Source organism: Apteryx rowi, unplaced genomic scaffold, assembly GCF_003343035.1.
Source record: "Apteryx rowi isolate R43461 unplaced genomic scaffold, aptRow1 scaffold_120, whole genome shotgun sequence".
Taxonomy (NCBI): domain Eukaryota; kingdom Metazoa; phylum Chordata; class Aves; order Apterygiformes; family Apterygidae; genus Apteryx; species Apteryx rowi.
Genome location: NW_020447420.1, coordinates 1,545,007 through 1,561,314, shown reverse-complemented (window position 1 = coordinate 1,561,314; position 16,308 = coordinate 1,545,007). Strand labels below are relative to the sequence as shown.

General features: G+C 44.4%; 1 protein-coding gene across 10 annotated transcripts in view; it reads right to left on the bottom strand.

Annotated features, from left to right (window-relative positions):
- MVB12B (multivesicular body subunit 12B) overlaps nt 1-16,308 on the bottom strand; it is an 81,973-nt gene that overhangs the window by 20,866 nt on the left and 44,799 nt on the right. The window contains exon 9 of one of the 10 annotated variants that reach the window (XM_026089860.1): nt 12,487-14,607. The exons of the other annotated variants lie outside the window; for them this stretch is intronic. Coding sequence (XP_025945645.1) covers nt 14,429-14,607 — 179 coding nt within the window. The 3' untranslated portion in view covers nt 12,487-14,428. Of the gene's footprint in view, nt 1-12,486; nt 14,608-16,308 lie in introns of those variants that run through there. 10 annotated transcript variants of the gene reach the window in all.

The following is a 16,308-nucleotide window of genomic DNA, read 5'->3' as shown; positions in this document are numbered from 1 at the left end:
ATACCTGCCTGGAAGGGTGTCAAGTAACAGCTTCCACACGTCAGTCACCGGCGGCCTTCTGTTCATTTCAACTCATGAGCAGCAGAAGAGAAGATCTAACAAATTACAAGTGTCAGCCAAACACTAAGAATGCATTAATACCCAGGACTCCTGGATGCAACCGCCGCAGCCCTCAGCGCCGCGCGCACAAAACAGACCCAACACCAAGCCTCGGTCTGTACCGAGGGAAGAAACCACCAAGGCCTTGGAGGCGGTTTTGGAGAGAGGCTGCCCAGCTCACCGCGTTGACCGCTTCGAGCGGCAGACGGTGATGCCCCCACGGGACACGCGCTACCAGCAGCCGGCGGGCAGCTCCGAGCTGCCATCCGGTGGGATCAGATCCGCGGCAAAGCACTGCCACCTGAAAGAGACTCCTTGCCCGTTATCAAAATCATGCTGAACACAGTAAAAACCTCACCAATCGGGGGCACGACATGGCACGTGCGGTCCCGCGCCGCCTCCTGCCCCGCCGCGGTCCAGGTCCAACCTGAGCGACGGGAGCAGGCGCGGGAGCGCGACAACACGGGCCACGCGTGTCACACGGGAAAGCAGCAAAGTCCCGCAGACTCTCCGGGTAAAAAAGGCTCCTTAATGACAAAGGTCAGCAGAAGGGCCTGAAAGAAACATCTTTCTCGGGTCCCTCCGTGAAGCAGTAGCAGAGCTCAAGCAATTCTGTTTCATAGCCACGTGCATTACTCTGATGGGGGGAAAGCTCCCCCCAGCCCTCGCGGTGCTTCTGCTCCCGGGGCTTCGAGAGCACCATTACTGTAACGTGGGATTTGAACGCAGAGAACGTGCGATGTAGGAAAGGAAAGACAGCGGTTTCCTCCCCTCCATGTAATTACATCTACAGCATCTGCAACAGATTAGGGAAGCGCCTGCACTGTTCTCTCTCAAAATGGAAAAAAACAAAAAGGGATTTCAGAAAGAAGAATATTTTCAATGGCTGTTTATTGTCTCTGAGGAGCAGCTCCTCCCTGAGGGTCACATCCAATTAGTTCACTCACTGGAATTAGAAAGAAGAGTTAAAAGGAGCCAAAAGCCAAACTCCACTCCTCTAAAATCCAAGCGCACAGGAGTGAGTTCCCTGGTWAGCAGGCAGCTGAAAGGAGACCAGATCAACACTCCTTAGCTGATGCACCGATCTTTACTGGGTTGCCACTTCTTCATTACAAATTACTAATATTTACTATTAACCTTTAAAGGGCATGCCACAAAACTATGCTCTATAAATACAACTTGTTAGCTCACTTAGAAATTCTCTCTTTAATATGAAGAAAGTACCRTCATCCTCCTCTCAGCATACGATAGATGCTGCCTTCTGTGCTGTAGGCTCCAACTGAATCTCAGTTGTCAAATTAGTAATTCATCTTTCTAGAATAACTGTATTTTTAGCAAAGCTACCAGATTTAAATAATCAGACCTGCCAATGCTACCCTAATTTAAACATGCTGACGAACTTTCATAGGCAGCATCAGCTAACATAATGAGTTTCTGGATGACAAAGAACTTAAGACTATAGTTCTCTACACTACCCAGTATAATAAGCACTTGTTCTTTCCTACAATGTGCACATAAAAGAGGAATCTAAATAATAATTGCTGTAATTATCTTGAAAAATATGTGGTGATTAATGGTGATTATGAAAATCTGTATAATTGTTCATTGAAATCTCCAATGATCAGATGCTTTCTTGAAACAGCCATTAATGAAGAACTTAAGAACAYAAAAAGCATCAAAACTCAAGCCAAGCTTCTGACCGTTTGAAGCGTGGCAAGGATATGATTTCAAATACACTAGGCTCAGTTTTAACCCCTCCTATGAACTCTCCTCAAGAGGTTTTAAGATGTCCATGATGTGATGCATATGTCACTGTGGTTCAAAGCACGAAGTTCAACCTGTTATTTATGCAAATAATTAATTACTCTTGTACCCAACTAGCAGTTTGTCATGACACATTAATGACTTGATAGACTTCTGTGAACTAGTGAACACAGGACAGCAGAGCGCTTTTATCGTCATTTAATTTAAAAACGATCCTGTGTGAAATTATCTAGTCGTGAGTGATGGAAGCATAAAGAACAGACTCAGCAAAGCTTCTTTTGGATCATTGCTTTATTAATGGTAACGTCAGGGAAATGAAAAATGCTAACATTGTCATATTTAGCTCCTGGGTATAGATGAATAGCTGCCTCAGTGCTTGGCGGGTTCAGTTTGCACACTGCAGTGAGTGCTAATTCTTCACACCACTATTGTGGGGATACACAGCCATGGAAGAGTTTATATACCTCAACTCCCAAGGAAATAACAGCTGTTTCTGCATTTAAATTCTCACCATAAGCTTTTATAGCTTTGAATTTCTTTACTGCTATTTTTGCATGGCCTTTTACACTTGAATTTTCAATTGCTGATATTAAAAACAAATAAATAAGTGCCTTGCAAAACCTTCCCCTGTATTGCTTTGAAAATTAAGCATTGCTAATCCAAAAGAAAAAAAAAAAGATATGCTATTGCCACCTTTAAAATTCAAATGATCTTAGATTTTAGAAATAGCTTTCTGTAATATTGGAAAAGTCTTCAGATTTTCCCCAGACCTGAAATGCTAGCAGAGTGTTTATGTTTCACCAAGATGAGCATCTCATAAAACAGCCTAAAACAATATCATAAAAACAGCAAAGCTCACCTGTTTAGAGAAAACTTAATTTTCAGCTAAATGACACCAGAGGAAATAATGTCTCCACTGTTTTCATCAGGAGCTTGGAAATATGCAAGAATAAGGGCAGGCTGGGCACAGACTACCGGCACTCCAGCGTTCAGACCTGGCAGCTATCCAAACAAACCAACAGAAGCCATTGTTAAATTAAATGAATACACTGAGAATCAGACACTGTACTCTGCGAACACCAAGGGCAAACGCTACAAGACTTTGCTTTCCCATACGAGGCACTACCAGCTTAACACGAAAGCCCAGCCTTGTGAGGGCAGGACACCTCACACCCAGGGCAACGCCRCTCAGGAGAGACCTTCCCAGCAACGCGGCCGCAGCCCGTGTGCAGCCCTGTCCTCCACGGCAAGGAGACAAGAGACAAATCCTGCAGCCAAACATGATGCCATATGTGGGATCAGGGTGTGATTCAGCCATGGAGCCTCTCTGTCACAACTGATTACGCTGGAGATATTTCTCCACCTGGGAACACCCACTCTGCACAGCCGTGACTATTAACTTCGGTAACAAGTAGGCCAGCTACTTTCCAAGGTACAGGATAGGAACTTCTCACTTCCAGAGCGCTTGCAGACTACTGAGACCTAAATATGCCTGCCAAACCTAGCCGGAGGGGAGCAGAGCCTGTCCACCACCTGGAGAAGCACCCGCGGAGGGAGCGGACCCAGCGAGACCCAGACGGGGCCGGGCAGCCCAGCTACTGCAGGAGTGCGCTTGCCCGTGGAGGCAGGTCCACCCAGCCCATCCAACCTGTGTTTGCCCAGCCCGTCCGACCCGCGTCCGCCCAGCCCGGCTGCTCCTGCAAATGATGATGCCAGCAAAGCAAGCAGCCACTTGCGTTGCCACCTGGATCGGTGAAACTAGCTGCACAAATGCCAAGGGGGAGCTGACGAAACGAGACGTGTGCCACCCTGCTCTCCAGCGCTTATGCACTATAAGCTCTTCAGACCTACGCGTTGCATATGGAAGAGCCCCTCAGAAACAGGCTCTGAGGCAGACAGCACGAGCGCAATCCCACCCTGTGCTTCCTCCCACCCCTCCTGCCTGCCTGCTGCAACTGCTTAAACACTTGCCACACGTTCAGCGTGTGTTTCATCTTCTACAAAGTGCAGAGAGCTTTGGTTYTGATTAGTGCCTCTCTGCTTCCCACTGAGAATCCGCAGAGCGAGCTTAGTGTGCTTTGAGTCTTTATACCAGCTCGTGGAAGATTCTGCAGAACACCTATATAAAAAATGGAAGGAATGTTATGTGATCTCAGTACAGAGGAAAGCTATTCAGAAATATGGAAAACATGTTTTACAACAGTCTGCAATGCATCAAGAGGAAGATGCAAGCTTTTCAAAATAAACCACGCTCTTCATAATGTACAGCTAAGCCTCCTACTTCTGTATTTCTGTACATAGTAATTTAAATAGCAGCCCGAATAGTAAACATGTGTGTGTTCTTTCTGAGCTACTGTGCGCCGAGTCCCAGATGGAGCACCACCACTCTGCATTTTCAAATCACTAATGATAGCAAAACCTCAAGGGGAAAACAAAAGCGAACCCTCCCTGAGAGCGCTTGCCAAATCCTCTGCAATCAGGAACGCCTGCAGTTGTCACAGGCTGCGCTCGCTCCTTTGATTAAGGCACACCCCCACCAAAGGCACGCGCGTATTTTTTTAATAAAGAGAAGTACCCAAATATTAAGAAAATGACCACTGTTTCTTCTGGCGCTTCTCCAGCTTCTTTTGCAGCCCACCAAACCCAGCCCTACTGTAAATAATTTCTCAGACTGGGAGCGGGGGAAAGCACGGTTGCTCCCTAACCCAATCGACTGCCACGACATGACAAATCAGCGGCAGCCTGACAGTGTCTCCAAGACATATTGCAGTTTACTCTGTGGCTCGGGCTCGCCATCTGTGCCGGCGAGCGCCTGCTGCCCGAGCCCCCGCGCGCTAACGAGGGACGCCGGCCGCGGTGCGCGGGCGGCCTGCCCCATCGCACCGGTTTAACGTGCCGGCGAGCCTCCCGCTGCCCCCGGCCCCTCGCTTCGGAGGGGCTCCCGGAGGAGTGCCGACCGCCCCGGGGCGCCTGTCCGGCGGAGCCGCCGCTCGCCGGCCCCCCGCAACTTCCAGGAGGGCGGCAGGCACTCGGAGGACCTCGCACCCGCGCGAGCTGCGCAAGGAGGAACGACGAACAGCAAAGGCCGCCTGCCTGGAAAACCTCCCCAATTCCAACACCTTGGCGTCACGAACACGGGCGAGACAAAACGACGGTGTTTCGGTGAACCACATGACGTTCAACCTAGAGTCCAGGAGGAGGAGAGGCCGCCCTGGCTTCAGGGAGAAATATTAACAATGAAAGAAGTTTGCAGCTTCTCTGTTTATCTTGAAAGAACATTGATTAAAAAAACAGACATGGATTAAATTTTCATTTTTGCTAATTTGATTGTCAGCCTTGATTTTCTCTATTTCCTGCACAGCTCATGACACAACACAATTAATTCTTTACTGCTAGATCAAGTCACAAAAAGACTTGAGAAAATACTCCTGGTTTTGATTATTTTCTTTTTAAAATAAAGTTAAGGTTAAGTACTGCATGGTAACAGCTAAATAGTACCTCAGTGCTGCGGCTGTATCGGCATCAGAGAACATGGAGAGACTTCAAACAGGCTCTTCAAATTGCAAGTGTTTAGGAGCTCTTGATTTTATTATTTTTTAATAAAATGCCTCCTTTGAAGTCTCCGCACTATACTAAACTTCAAAGATCACACCTAAGCATGTGCTACTTCCAAGCAACAACCCTTAATTAATTAGCCCAGACCAGATACAAAACAGGGTAGGGGTGCTGGACTGTCGAAGAATTTGAGCAGGTCTTAAAGGCCAGCGAGCCCCTCTCGGAGCAACGTGGAGCTGGAGGTGCTCCTTCAGTCGTTACCCGGGGTCTTTGCACTGAAGAGAAACACAGACATTCTTCAATTACTTTCAGCTCTAAATGTAATGATAGACAGACTCCTTGGAACTCATTAAACATGTAATGTCTGTCTGCCGTAGAGACACATGGAGACACAGGTATGCAGCACTTGGTCTTAAGCAAACAGTTGCAAAAAACATATCAGGAAGCGCCCACAATAGCAGCAGTGTTCGCCGACCGGCGGCTGTAAATTTCCCCCTCTTGATGAGAGAAACATCCTGTTGGGTAATGGCTGCTTCCTCCCAGCACTTGTATTTTTTGCACTTCAGTCATTTTCAGCACTACAGGTTAGGACCTGGGTATATTAAAGAAACACGCTGCATTTTGTTACAATAGCTGGCCCTGGAAGCTTTGATTTTCCTTTGCTGAGACACCCACAGAGGTGTGTTTCTTGTAAAACCGGGGTGGGGGTTCTCACCGCCATTACCATGAAGACGACCTGGGCTGCCTTTGAACGCAAAACCCCTCTCCAGCCCAGGGCCGGTCTCGCCCGGGGAGTCGCGGAGGCTGTCGGTGCCGGGGTGGACCCCGCGGCCGGCGCTGCACGACGGCCAGCTGTGCACCAAGCGGCCGGCGTCGGAGCACTGGGCTGCTCCAGCAGCTGCAGGTGCACACCACCCTCCCGTAGCACCGCTTCCTTTTAAAGGATTCTGTTCTTTTTTTTAAGCATACATAGAGCTTTTTGCTTCCAATAAAGGCAGGGGAGAGCTGACAGATCAGTTGCCCTGCAAGCGTCATGCTTTCCATATCAAGGGCATCTGTAAATATAAACGGAAAGCAGAAACAAATTACGAGCAAGGCTACAAAGGCACTGGGGCTSCCGTCTCCTCTCCGGGGAGCTCACTGATGCCATCATCACAGAATGCCTGCTTCTAAAAATACGTTTTCATACAAGTGATGTAACACTCATCCAACCAAAAAAGCCTTGACAAGGATCCAAGGCCCCAGCCTTCAACGCAGGAGACAAGATGCCAGTACGGCAAGGGCGATGCCTGTGCTGCCCGAGAAAACGCTCAGCTGCTGGAAGGCTGTACCACATTCGGGGTGGGAGCAGGAGAGACGGGAGATTTTCCCTCTCCTCCCACAGCCAGGCTGCAGCGCTGCGGCCGGCAGTCCCGGAGCCGCGTGCGCATCCGGCGCCAGGCCCCTTGCTACAGGAGAAGAGATATCCAAACCAGCAATTCAGGATTTGAATTTCCTAATGCAATTTAATTTTTAAGTGTTCAGAGTCATTAGTGGAGCCACATATTTCTATCAGGTAAATTTCATTTGCATATGCAAATTATATCTAAATACACTGCACCATTAATATGATCACTAATTACATAATAATAGTCACCAATCTCCACACAGATCAAACTTACAGTTTTGTAGCTATTAAGGAAATTGTGCTTTGTAATTAAGATAATCCTCATTTCCAGATGCTAATTAACTATATAATAATTAGCTTCTTTTGCTAATGCAAATTAAGTATTTTCATCCTTATTGGTAAAGGAGTTGCTTATCACTTAAAAAAGAGACAACCTAGAAATAATCCCTCCTCCCCTTTAAAGGTGAAAAGGTAACTCCATTTTTATCAGTCTCATTTGCGAATGCAAATTAGCCTTGATTAATCAAGTCACAGATAAATGCACCCATCTCATAGCATGGATGGTCGCCTATAGCTTCTCTCCTACCCTCAAAGGAAAAAGAACATTCACAGCCCACAGAAATATTCCAAACGGGTGCAGCAATTCATCTCCCAGTAAGTGCTTTATTGATTCCCAGCAGCATTTCGGTCTAACACCTTCCACCACTTAGCACCCCACGGCGGGTCTGAAAATCATCCTGCTCCCGGACCGCACCAGCCGAGCTCCCGGCTGCGGAACAGGAGATTCCGGGATGATACTTCGAGGAAACCGTGACAGGGCAGTGGCTTGTTTTATTGAGTCTTCTATGCTCAAAACAGCAGTGAATATAAACTGGCACACTTGCATCGTGACTAATGAGCTCTACCTGCACAAGAACAGACGGCTGACAGCCAGCGAGGCCTACTTGGCAGCATTCGACTTAGGCTGCAACGCATTCATCATCTACTAAACCAATCCACCAGTTCCACACCACCATTTGTCATTAATTATGCTAATCAGCAAACCATTACTCTCTGATGACACCACAGCACTTATTAGCTAGTTATGGCTTTTCAAAAGCACAGCTTATTGTGTATGCAAGTGCTGCGCATACATTAGCCTACAGGGAAGAAATGTCCAATTATGAAAAGAAGAAATTTGCTATTATCTCCTTCTAACAAACCAATTTAGTAATTATAAAAGTCTCTGAACTCAGAAGGATTTTTAAGAAGAGCTGAGTGATGAAACCAGAGAATTTTGTTTGCAATAACTTTCTGAGTTGGAACTAAAGTGACAATAGGGGAATGAACAGTTTTTATTATATATAAATTCTTGCATCTTAACTTTAAATGATCAAAAAGTAGAATTCATCAAAAACCATGATCATGTTTGGCTCTTTCCTTAAAATATCTGATTTTAGTAAATATACAATCAAATATCCATAACATTTTACAGATCTTTTACAGCAGGTCTAGTGTATTCCCATAATGTGATGCGAATGCACAGTTCTTTATCATACATATGGTTATACGAGCAACAGTAATCTCTCTTAACCCTTTGCATGCCCAGGAGACACAACATATGACACAAAGGTCCGACTGACCTTGTCAGGGCCACGTAATGTATATTAGAGGAAAGCAGGAGGAGTATACAGAAACTGCAGCGGGGACAGAGCAAGATGTTGATGGAGCTAAGCAGATTCAGGAGGGTGTCTGAAGACTCAACTGAAAAACAGCCTTGCTGGAGCATCCAATTCATTTACAATTCCTAAGTTGTTTTGCTCACTGTGAGAGTAATACTACTAGTTTTAGAAGCTTAATATGTGTTAAGAGCTCATTAATATCATCAGAGTAAATGGGCCTATTAAAACATCTTTAAGCAATATCTGAACATAAATCTCCCTAAACTATATTTAATGACTGTACTTAAGATACATTATATGCAAGTCTTAATGAGACATTAGATAGCGTTTTGAAGATTAAAATTAGAGAATCCATATAAAGTCTGTCCACTTAATGTAGCCTTAAGCTACACTGATGAAAAGCATTACTACCAAATTATTACTTCATTAGAACAAATATTTTTTAATCATTTCTGATTTATGCCATTAGTCCTCTCCATATACATTATATATACATTCATAAGAGTATACACAAAACAATTTTCTAGTTCCACAGGAGACAAGAGAAATTTTGAGCTTTCTAATGGCTGAGTTAATTACTTAACTTTTTTCTACTGAGTTAAAAATAAGCACTCTTTATAAAAGTCCATTTACTGTATCCCCACTTTTCTAATTTAATTGGAGATTTTAATTCCATTAACTACAAGGTCATTTTTTAARCATTTGCTGTTTTGCTTTTCAAAGATTAATAAGATGTATTAGACTCAGCCCTTGACTGCACCTTCAGCCTCTCCATAAGTGTCTAAAACGTGGCAGTAAAGACTCCAGGACAAAGCCTGGCCGGTGCGATGGAGCACGTTACCCTCACGCCACATAGCCCCGCACCGCTGGAGGTCCTTGCTGCCCCGACCACCAGCAGACGCYCTCTGACYGGGCGCTACCAAGGACGCCGCCRCCGMCGAGGCGGTTTGGTAGAGGCACTACGAAACCCCCAGAACTGCTCAAACGAGGGGACGTAAGAGGAAAACCCCATCAAACACAGCAGAGCGTCAGCRCTGTTAAAGAAAAGGAGTTCACGCATGCCTGTGGAGGGTATGACAAATGATGAGACGCAACAAGAAAATTAAACGGGAGCTGACGTTGCTCTGACAAACCCGCGGTAGCTGACAGCGAGCATAAACGAGACCGCGAGCGTCAGCACCGCCGCCGTGATTCCCAACACCGCTCCGGCGCCAGGCCACGCGGCGCCCGGCCTCCGCAGACGGCGGGGCGGCCCTGAGCGGCGTCGCGGCCCGCGGGAACCCAGCGGCCCGCGGGAACCGAGCCAACGTTCGAGCGAGTCCCAACAACCGTATTAGCAAGCGGGTTTTCTGTGGGGTTTATTTTGTATAAACAGCTTTTCATTAGATAAATGRAGCCCAACAACCTTTATAAATGTTTTTCAATTATGAAATTACGCCATTGAGATATCCGGATTACGATAATCAGGGAAAACACCAGTGACACCTCTTGATAGGAGCCAGAGCGTGCTGCCTGGATGACTGCTCCTCCCAATAAAATACAGTTTAACCACACCAGTCATTTAAAAAAAAAAAAAAATCCTTCTTTATTAGATGAAATCTGTAGCAACAAGACTATTTTCATTTATTCTGCCCAAGTCTTCTATCCAAAAGAGAGAACATCTCATTGTAACAATTTTGCATTTTTAACTGTGCAAATTAAGCATTCTTCATAAATAACAGCCTGGTTTTCTGCACTGGAACTCCTTTTTATTAGCAGCACAGTAACGAACAATGAGCAATGTGTTCTATTATTCTTTGTCAAATCACAAAATGCTACATTAGAATAACTCTGCTGGTCAATGTAATATAGTAGATTAAATTCAACTTCTGTGCAAAAACCACTGTAAAACAGCATGATAAGAAGGCTATAAAAAATTTAATTTTACTCCAAACTCCATCAGAAAAAAAAAATGGTGTGAAAAGTAATTTTGCATAATCAGTACACGCCATCTGGAACAATTAACCGATTTCTATAGAACTATGAGGATCAGTCATATCTGCTTATTAAAGATCAGAAATTATACAAGTAATAAATCCTTGAAAAAACTAAGCGTACTCCYGCCTGTCAACGCTATTTTAACTTCAAATACTGAAGAACGCCTGATAAGGCTGAAAAGAAGAGATTAATATATGCAAATTACATCCAGCATTTAAAATCCCCAACAACTGTCTCCGGTTTTCTGTCCCTTATTGCTGCCTTTATGTTTTATTCATACACCAACTCACCTGTCACTTCATAAGCTATAATATTATGGGGGTATTATTAAACAGCATAAAGCCGTGCTTTAATTGGAAAGCTTCATTGCATTTTCCAATTATTTGGAGTAAATTAAAAGCAGATGCACATAGTTTAATAAGGAGTCTAATATCAGTTCCGGGAAATCAAAATTCATTGTCATTACTATGCTGTGATAGTTTTGCAAACTGTACTCCATTTCAGGGGTTTTGAAAAGAAAATCTGTCTATGCAATCTGTTAATTGTCATTTGGTTAATAACTGTTTAAATATCCAAACTACATAGCAGCTTCTTCCTATCTAAAAAAAACCAAAAAAAACAAAAAAAAACACAACAAAAAACCCCAACCCTAAACTATGGCACTCAGAAGCAAAACAAACACACCGCAGCCCCTCAAAGGTTGTGCTCCGCAAGCAGCCGGTGCAAGTCCAACGACTTGCCACCTTCGGACCATCAGGGTCCKCCGGTGGCTTCTTCCCGGCGCGCGGAGCAAAGCCAGATCCATGCCCTGCTCTGGCCGAGGCGCCCAGGCGAGCGGCACTGGCCCCGCGGGCGCAGGCCCCGCTCCCGTCGTCAGCGCCTTCGGGGGCTCGGGACAACCCCTGGCTCCGGCCACGCTCCACCGGGACGCGGGGCCTCACCACCGCCCGCCCGCCGGCTTTCCGCGCCCTGCCGATCCTCCTGCTTATGAACTACCCGCGGGCATCAGAGGGCGAGGAACCGAGCGAGTCTCTGCTCGGAAATCAACAAGCAGTTGCCTTGGAAGATGATGTGTATGATGGGAAAAATAGATGAAGACTGGAAGTCTGGTATCTTACAGCAGGAGAACATGAAAGTTCTTCACATCAATCCACAGCTTCATGAGATAACTCAGACTAAATGCAAGAAAAAGATGAGCAAAGAGCAGCACTACAGCCAAAACCTTCATGCTTTTGTACAGCTTGGCAAAAAATGAGATGATTAACAGAATTCCTTTTTGGACTACACTAGGCTAATCAGAAAGCCTACGTGCTTAAATATATATATATACAGGCAGCAGACCTCATGCCTTCGCCTTACACTGTCTGGGCCAAGAGTCCCCGAGTGGAGCACTGGGAACACGGGATGCTACAACACATCAGCAAGCATGCAAAAATCTGTACACCACGGATGAACTGAACTGAGTAAGAAACAGTTTTTTGAATCTCACTAAACACAAGATTAAGTAACACTTACATTTCCCTTTCTGAAATACGCAGCTGCAGCATTTTACTCCCTGAACTGCTGGGTATTAACAGAGCCTTTTGTATTTTGAAGATTATCCAGGTCTATATATCCAAAGACTGGAAATTGCAATAGTGCAAAAGAACACGCTGACTTTGAAACCTCTTTACTGGGCTAAGATTAATGCAGAATAAAGCTAATGTCACAACTTGCCTGGTTTTTTGGATCTTCCTAATTAAAATTCAGTGTCACAAAAAATAAATTTAGTTCTGCTTCTATTCTTAAGAAGTGCAATGAATGTAAGTGTAGGAATCTGGATCGACAGTAAAATGCAGCACAGGGCCTCCCCCTTCAGAGGGTGGAGTGTACTAAAATACTTGAACATAGGATGGTATTGCAAAACCACCAGAAACTATGCTGAAAGATGAAGATAAAAGCAATTCTTGTGCAGTGATCCAAAAAATAGCATCTTTCTTTTTTTCAAAATTACCTGTTTTAATAAAGCAGACACACTGTGCCAAGTGAACCATTTAATTATCTGCAAAAATGATGAAGCAAAACAATAGTTTGCAAAAATAAATGACTAACCTCTGATTAAAACGTCTGTCCTCATTACATACAGATAAAAGATACAGTATCTTTTAAAAGAAAATGTACATTGAAGAGAAGTAAGTGGCAGTTGTGGTATAGATAACCTGACATTTTGCAACAAGAAAGAAGCCGACATATGGGCACTGAAATGTAATGAAATCTTTAATTTTTCCTCCATTTGTTAATCTAGAAAAACCACTGAAAGAGATTACTTCTTTTATTTTTTTTATTTTTTTATTTTTTTCTAAATGTGGGACATGCAACAAGGTATTGAGTCAATAGCAGCAGTGGAAAAATGAAGCTGCCAGAAAGCGAAGCAGTTAGACTRGCTCTCTTTAGACTCCACACGGTGATCACCACCATGGGATTCAAGCCAGACTCCATGGCTACGCGTTCGCAAATTCTTACAAGACATGTTTCAGAGCAGAAGAATATCAAACTCAAAGCCATGTTGAAGAAATTGACTGAGGCTCCAGAAAGAAAGGAGGAATGTGGAAGCAAACTGCTACCATAAGAGCAATGCGTGAAATAAATGCTTCAAAAATAAAGCTAAAGCTATGCAGACAAATTACGATTTCCCTTTGCCAAGATCTTTATTGTTCAATACAGGAAAGCAACTTGGTTTCTTTTTCAGGAATCCACTGGCTTTGATGTTTTTCCAGATCATTAGCATCAGTTTCCATTCTCTTTGTTGCCTCCAGAAATCTGGATTATAAACCAGTGTTGGAACGAACACCATTTACCAAATCTGACTTTACTTTCTACAGGAGCTAAGGAACATACTTTTCTCCTTACATCCAAATCCTAGACCATGCCTTAGCAGAAACTGACAATTCAGCATTAACAACAGACTACGGCTCGCGTTCTCCGTGACGTCCGAACAGCGCTGCCCCGGTAGAGAGGGTCACAGCACCGGGTCCTACCACTTCTTCCCTCACGGTCAAATCGTCCTGCTGAGATTCTCCTCCTACTTCGAAGCGACTTAATGGTACAAATTTGCCTCAGCAAACTCTRTTGGACCTATTTTATGCCAGTATTTCAGTCTGCAGGTTGCTGCCCAGCCGCCTTACCTCATGAAGGCTACCGCATTGACCATTTGCCTACACTATGCTGCTACCTATGGCCATCACATAACACAGAAGTCGTCCTGCCACCTGAGCAGACCACGTGCAGGTCCATAAGAACCTGCTCCTTCCCAGAGGGAAACCACCTGCCATCACATCTTCTGCTGAATACTCCCTRAACTGAGCCGTTTTCACAGTGTAGTGAAGGAAAGGGGTGTGGGTGGCGCAGGGAGGCTCTGCCTTCATTTGAATGAAAATGCCTTGATTCCTTTCACAGAGTTTGTTCTGACCTTTCCATAAAGTATCTCTGAGGCAAATAAATATGGAGTAACAAAAGGTACATGATGCCAAAATAAACCAAGTCAGACATGTTGAGAAAATGCCACCTAGAAGAGCTGCCCATGAGCAGGTCCTCTCTCTGGTTAGCTGGATGTGAGCACACGTCGGCCAACAGCACGCCCGAAGCTGACAACGGTCAGTGCTGCTTTTCCTTCTGCGCTCAGTCCGGTTTCTCTGGGAAGAATACTTCACACGAATAATTGCGTTAACATTGCGGTAAAAAGTCACAAAATAGCACTTTTAAGATAAGAAATATGCCCAAGGGCATTGTTGCATAAAATAACTGCTTCCAAAAAAAGTTGCTCCTACAGAAAAGAATGGCAAGTATTGCAGCGTTGTTCAAAATCATGAGTGTCGCTTTATCAGTAGATTGCTAGGTCTTTACGCTACACAACAAGTGAGGCATGTAGACAATTGTTCACTGTCTAAACAGAGGATCCCAGGCCTGAAAAAGCCTTTTTCCTTTCGTTTTCTTATAGACATTCACACTAAACATTTGCAAAGTAACAAGCTTCTTCCAGGGCTGTGACATCTAAGCTCCAATCTAGAGGACACAACTTTTTTCTTTGAAGGAGTACGAAAACCTTCATCTTCAGTTCAATACTAGCAAAACTTTTAAGAATTCTGGCATTTTGAGCAAACAGCAGCCACAGTTTAAGGATAGAGCCTGCACAAAAGGAAAAAAAGGAGTTTGAGAAAAATGAGCACACATACTTGAATGACATATAACTAAGCACACTGAACAGTGTGCCATGTCACAGCCAGCCTGCACAAAACGCTTCAAGCAGAAGCTCTGGCAGCAACGGCGTGGCGACAAGCTCTCTGCTCATTCCCGGCAGCTGAGAGCTCTTACAGAGGCAGCTACAAGAACGGCTCTACAAAGACAGTGTTGAACGTTGGCTCCGCAAACACCTTCTGAAGGATCTGTAACTGAGCCGAGAACTCCTCAAATAATATGAGAATCTTAAGCATATTTTAAAAACCAATTCAGTTAACTTTTATACAGTACAAATAATGTGCTTCTGGATCCTGTTTTATTACTATGGATTAACACCACTTGAGGTACCAAACATATGGGTGGCATATCAATATGCCAAGCTAACATCAACTTTATCCCTTTTAAAGTACTCACACAACTGTTTTAATTGTTTTGGGCTGACAGCTGGCAAGTACTATTTGAAAATACTGTAAACAACCATATATCAAAGTATGCTCTGCTTTTTTTCTGTTGCTTTTTCCACACAATTTTCTCATTTAAGTGTTCTAGAAAATGAAGCTCAGTCATATCTGAGGGTAATTGCGATGATCATCTTACAGCCAGGTTTCTGCTAAGACAAAAATCCTTAGAGATAGGATTATACTACTCAAGTCAGATTTCTGGCTAAGAGATACTGTCAGCTGTAGCAGTATCTGGAAATGCATACACTTACAAAAAATGGTACAAAGAGGTTCTAATGATTTTGAACAAGCTGATGGTGGCTGTGCAGAAATATCTGATACACTTTGCAATGAGATTTCTGTCTTGACACTCAGAGCATTCAGACTCTAAAAGGTAAAATACTGACTGTCTTATATTCAAAGTATAGACATTTTTGTGCTATGAGAGTACTTACAAACATGTTTTCCTGCAGCATGACTCAGAAGTTGCTACAGTAAAATTTCATGGCAAAAAAGATAACCCTACCTAGGAGTGTGCAGCGTCACACACCAAAGCCGGTGACGGCTTTGCCCACCTGACGTTAGCAGAGAAAACCCCACTATGGGGCAGCACATAGCTTGGACCGGCTTTAATTTTCTGGAAATCACAGGTGACACCGTAAAATGTCCTTTCACAAACTCAGTCACTGGTTTCCCATGCAACATCCTGCCATGTACTCTGGAAGGTATGTTAGACTTTTTTCCAACCCTAATCCTTCTCCTGAGACCACAAGTTGGTTGAGTACGTCTCCAACTGGCAGGTTAAAGCGATTCTGAAAGCGAAATAAAATGTTAGAGCTGGTGCATTGCGAGGAAGATACGCGAGCTCCAAAGGCAGAGGGCCGTCTCCCCGTGGAGGGGGTCTTGCATGGCTGGCTGTGTAACCTGTCCTGCTGCYGGCCTCAGCCTCAGACAGGCAGACAGCTTTTGCCGATAATTAGTATTTGGAGGAGGCTTTCTATGGAGGATCTTGTAATTCAAAAGGTTTACGTTTCAGTGGCACTTACACAGCAGAAAACTTATTGGAGGCAAGATCCCCAAGGGGCATCAACATACTGGTCTGAAACACACTGTTTATTAACTTCAGAGAGAGCTACAGTGGTATTAAAGCACATCCAATTAGTAAAGCCTGCAGGAATATTTGCACTCCTAAATCTCTTGGTTTCTGAAA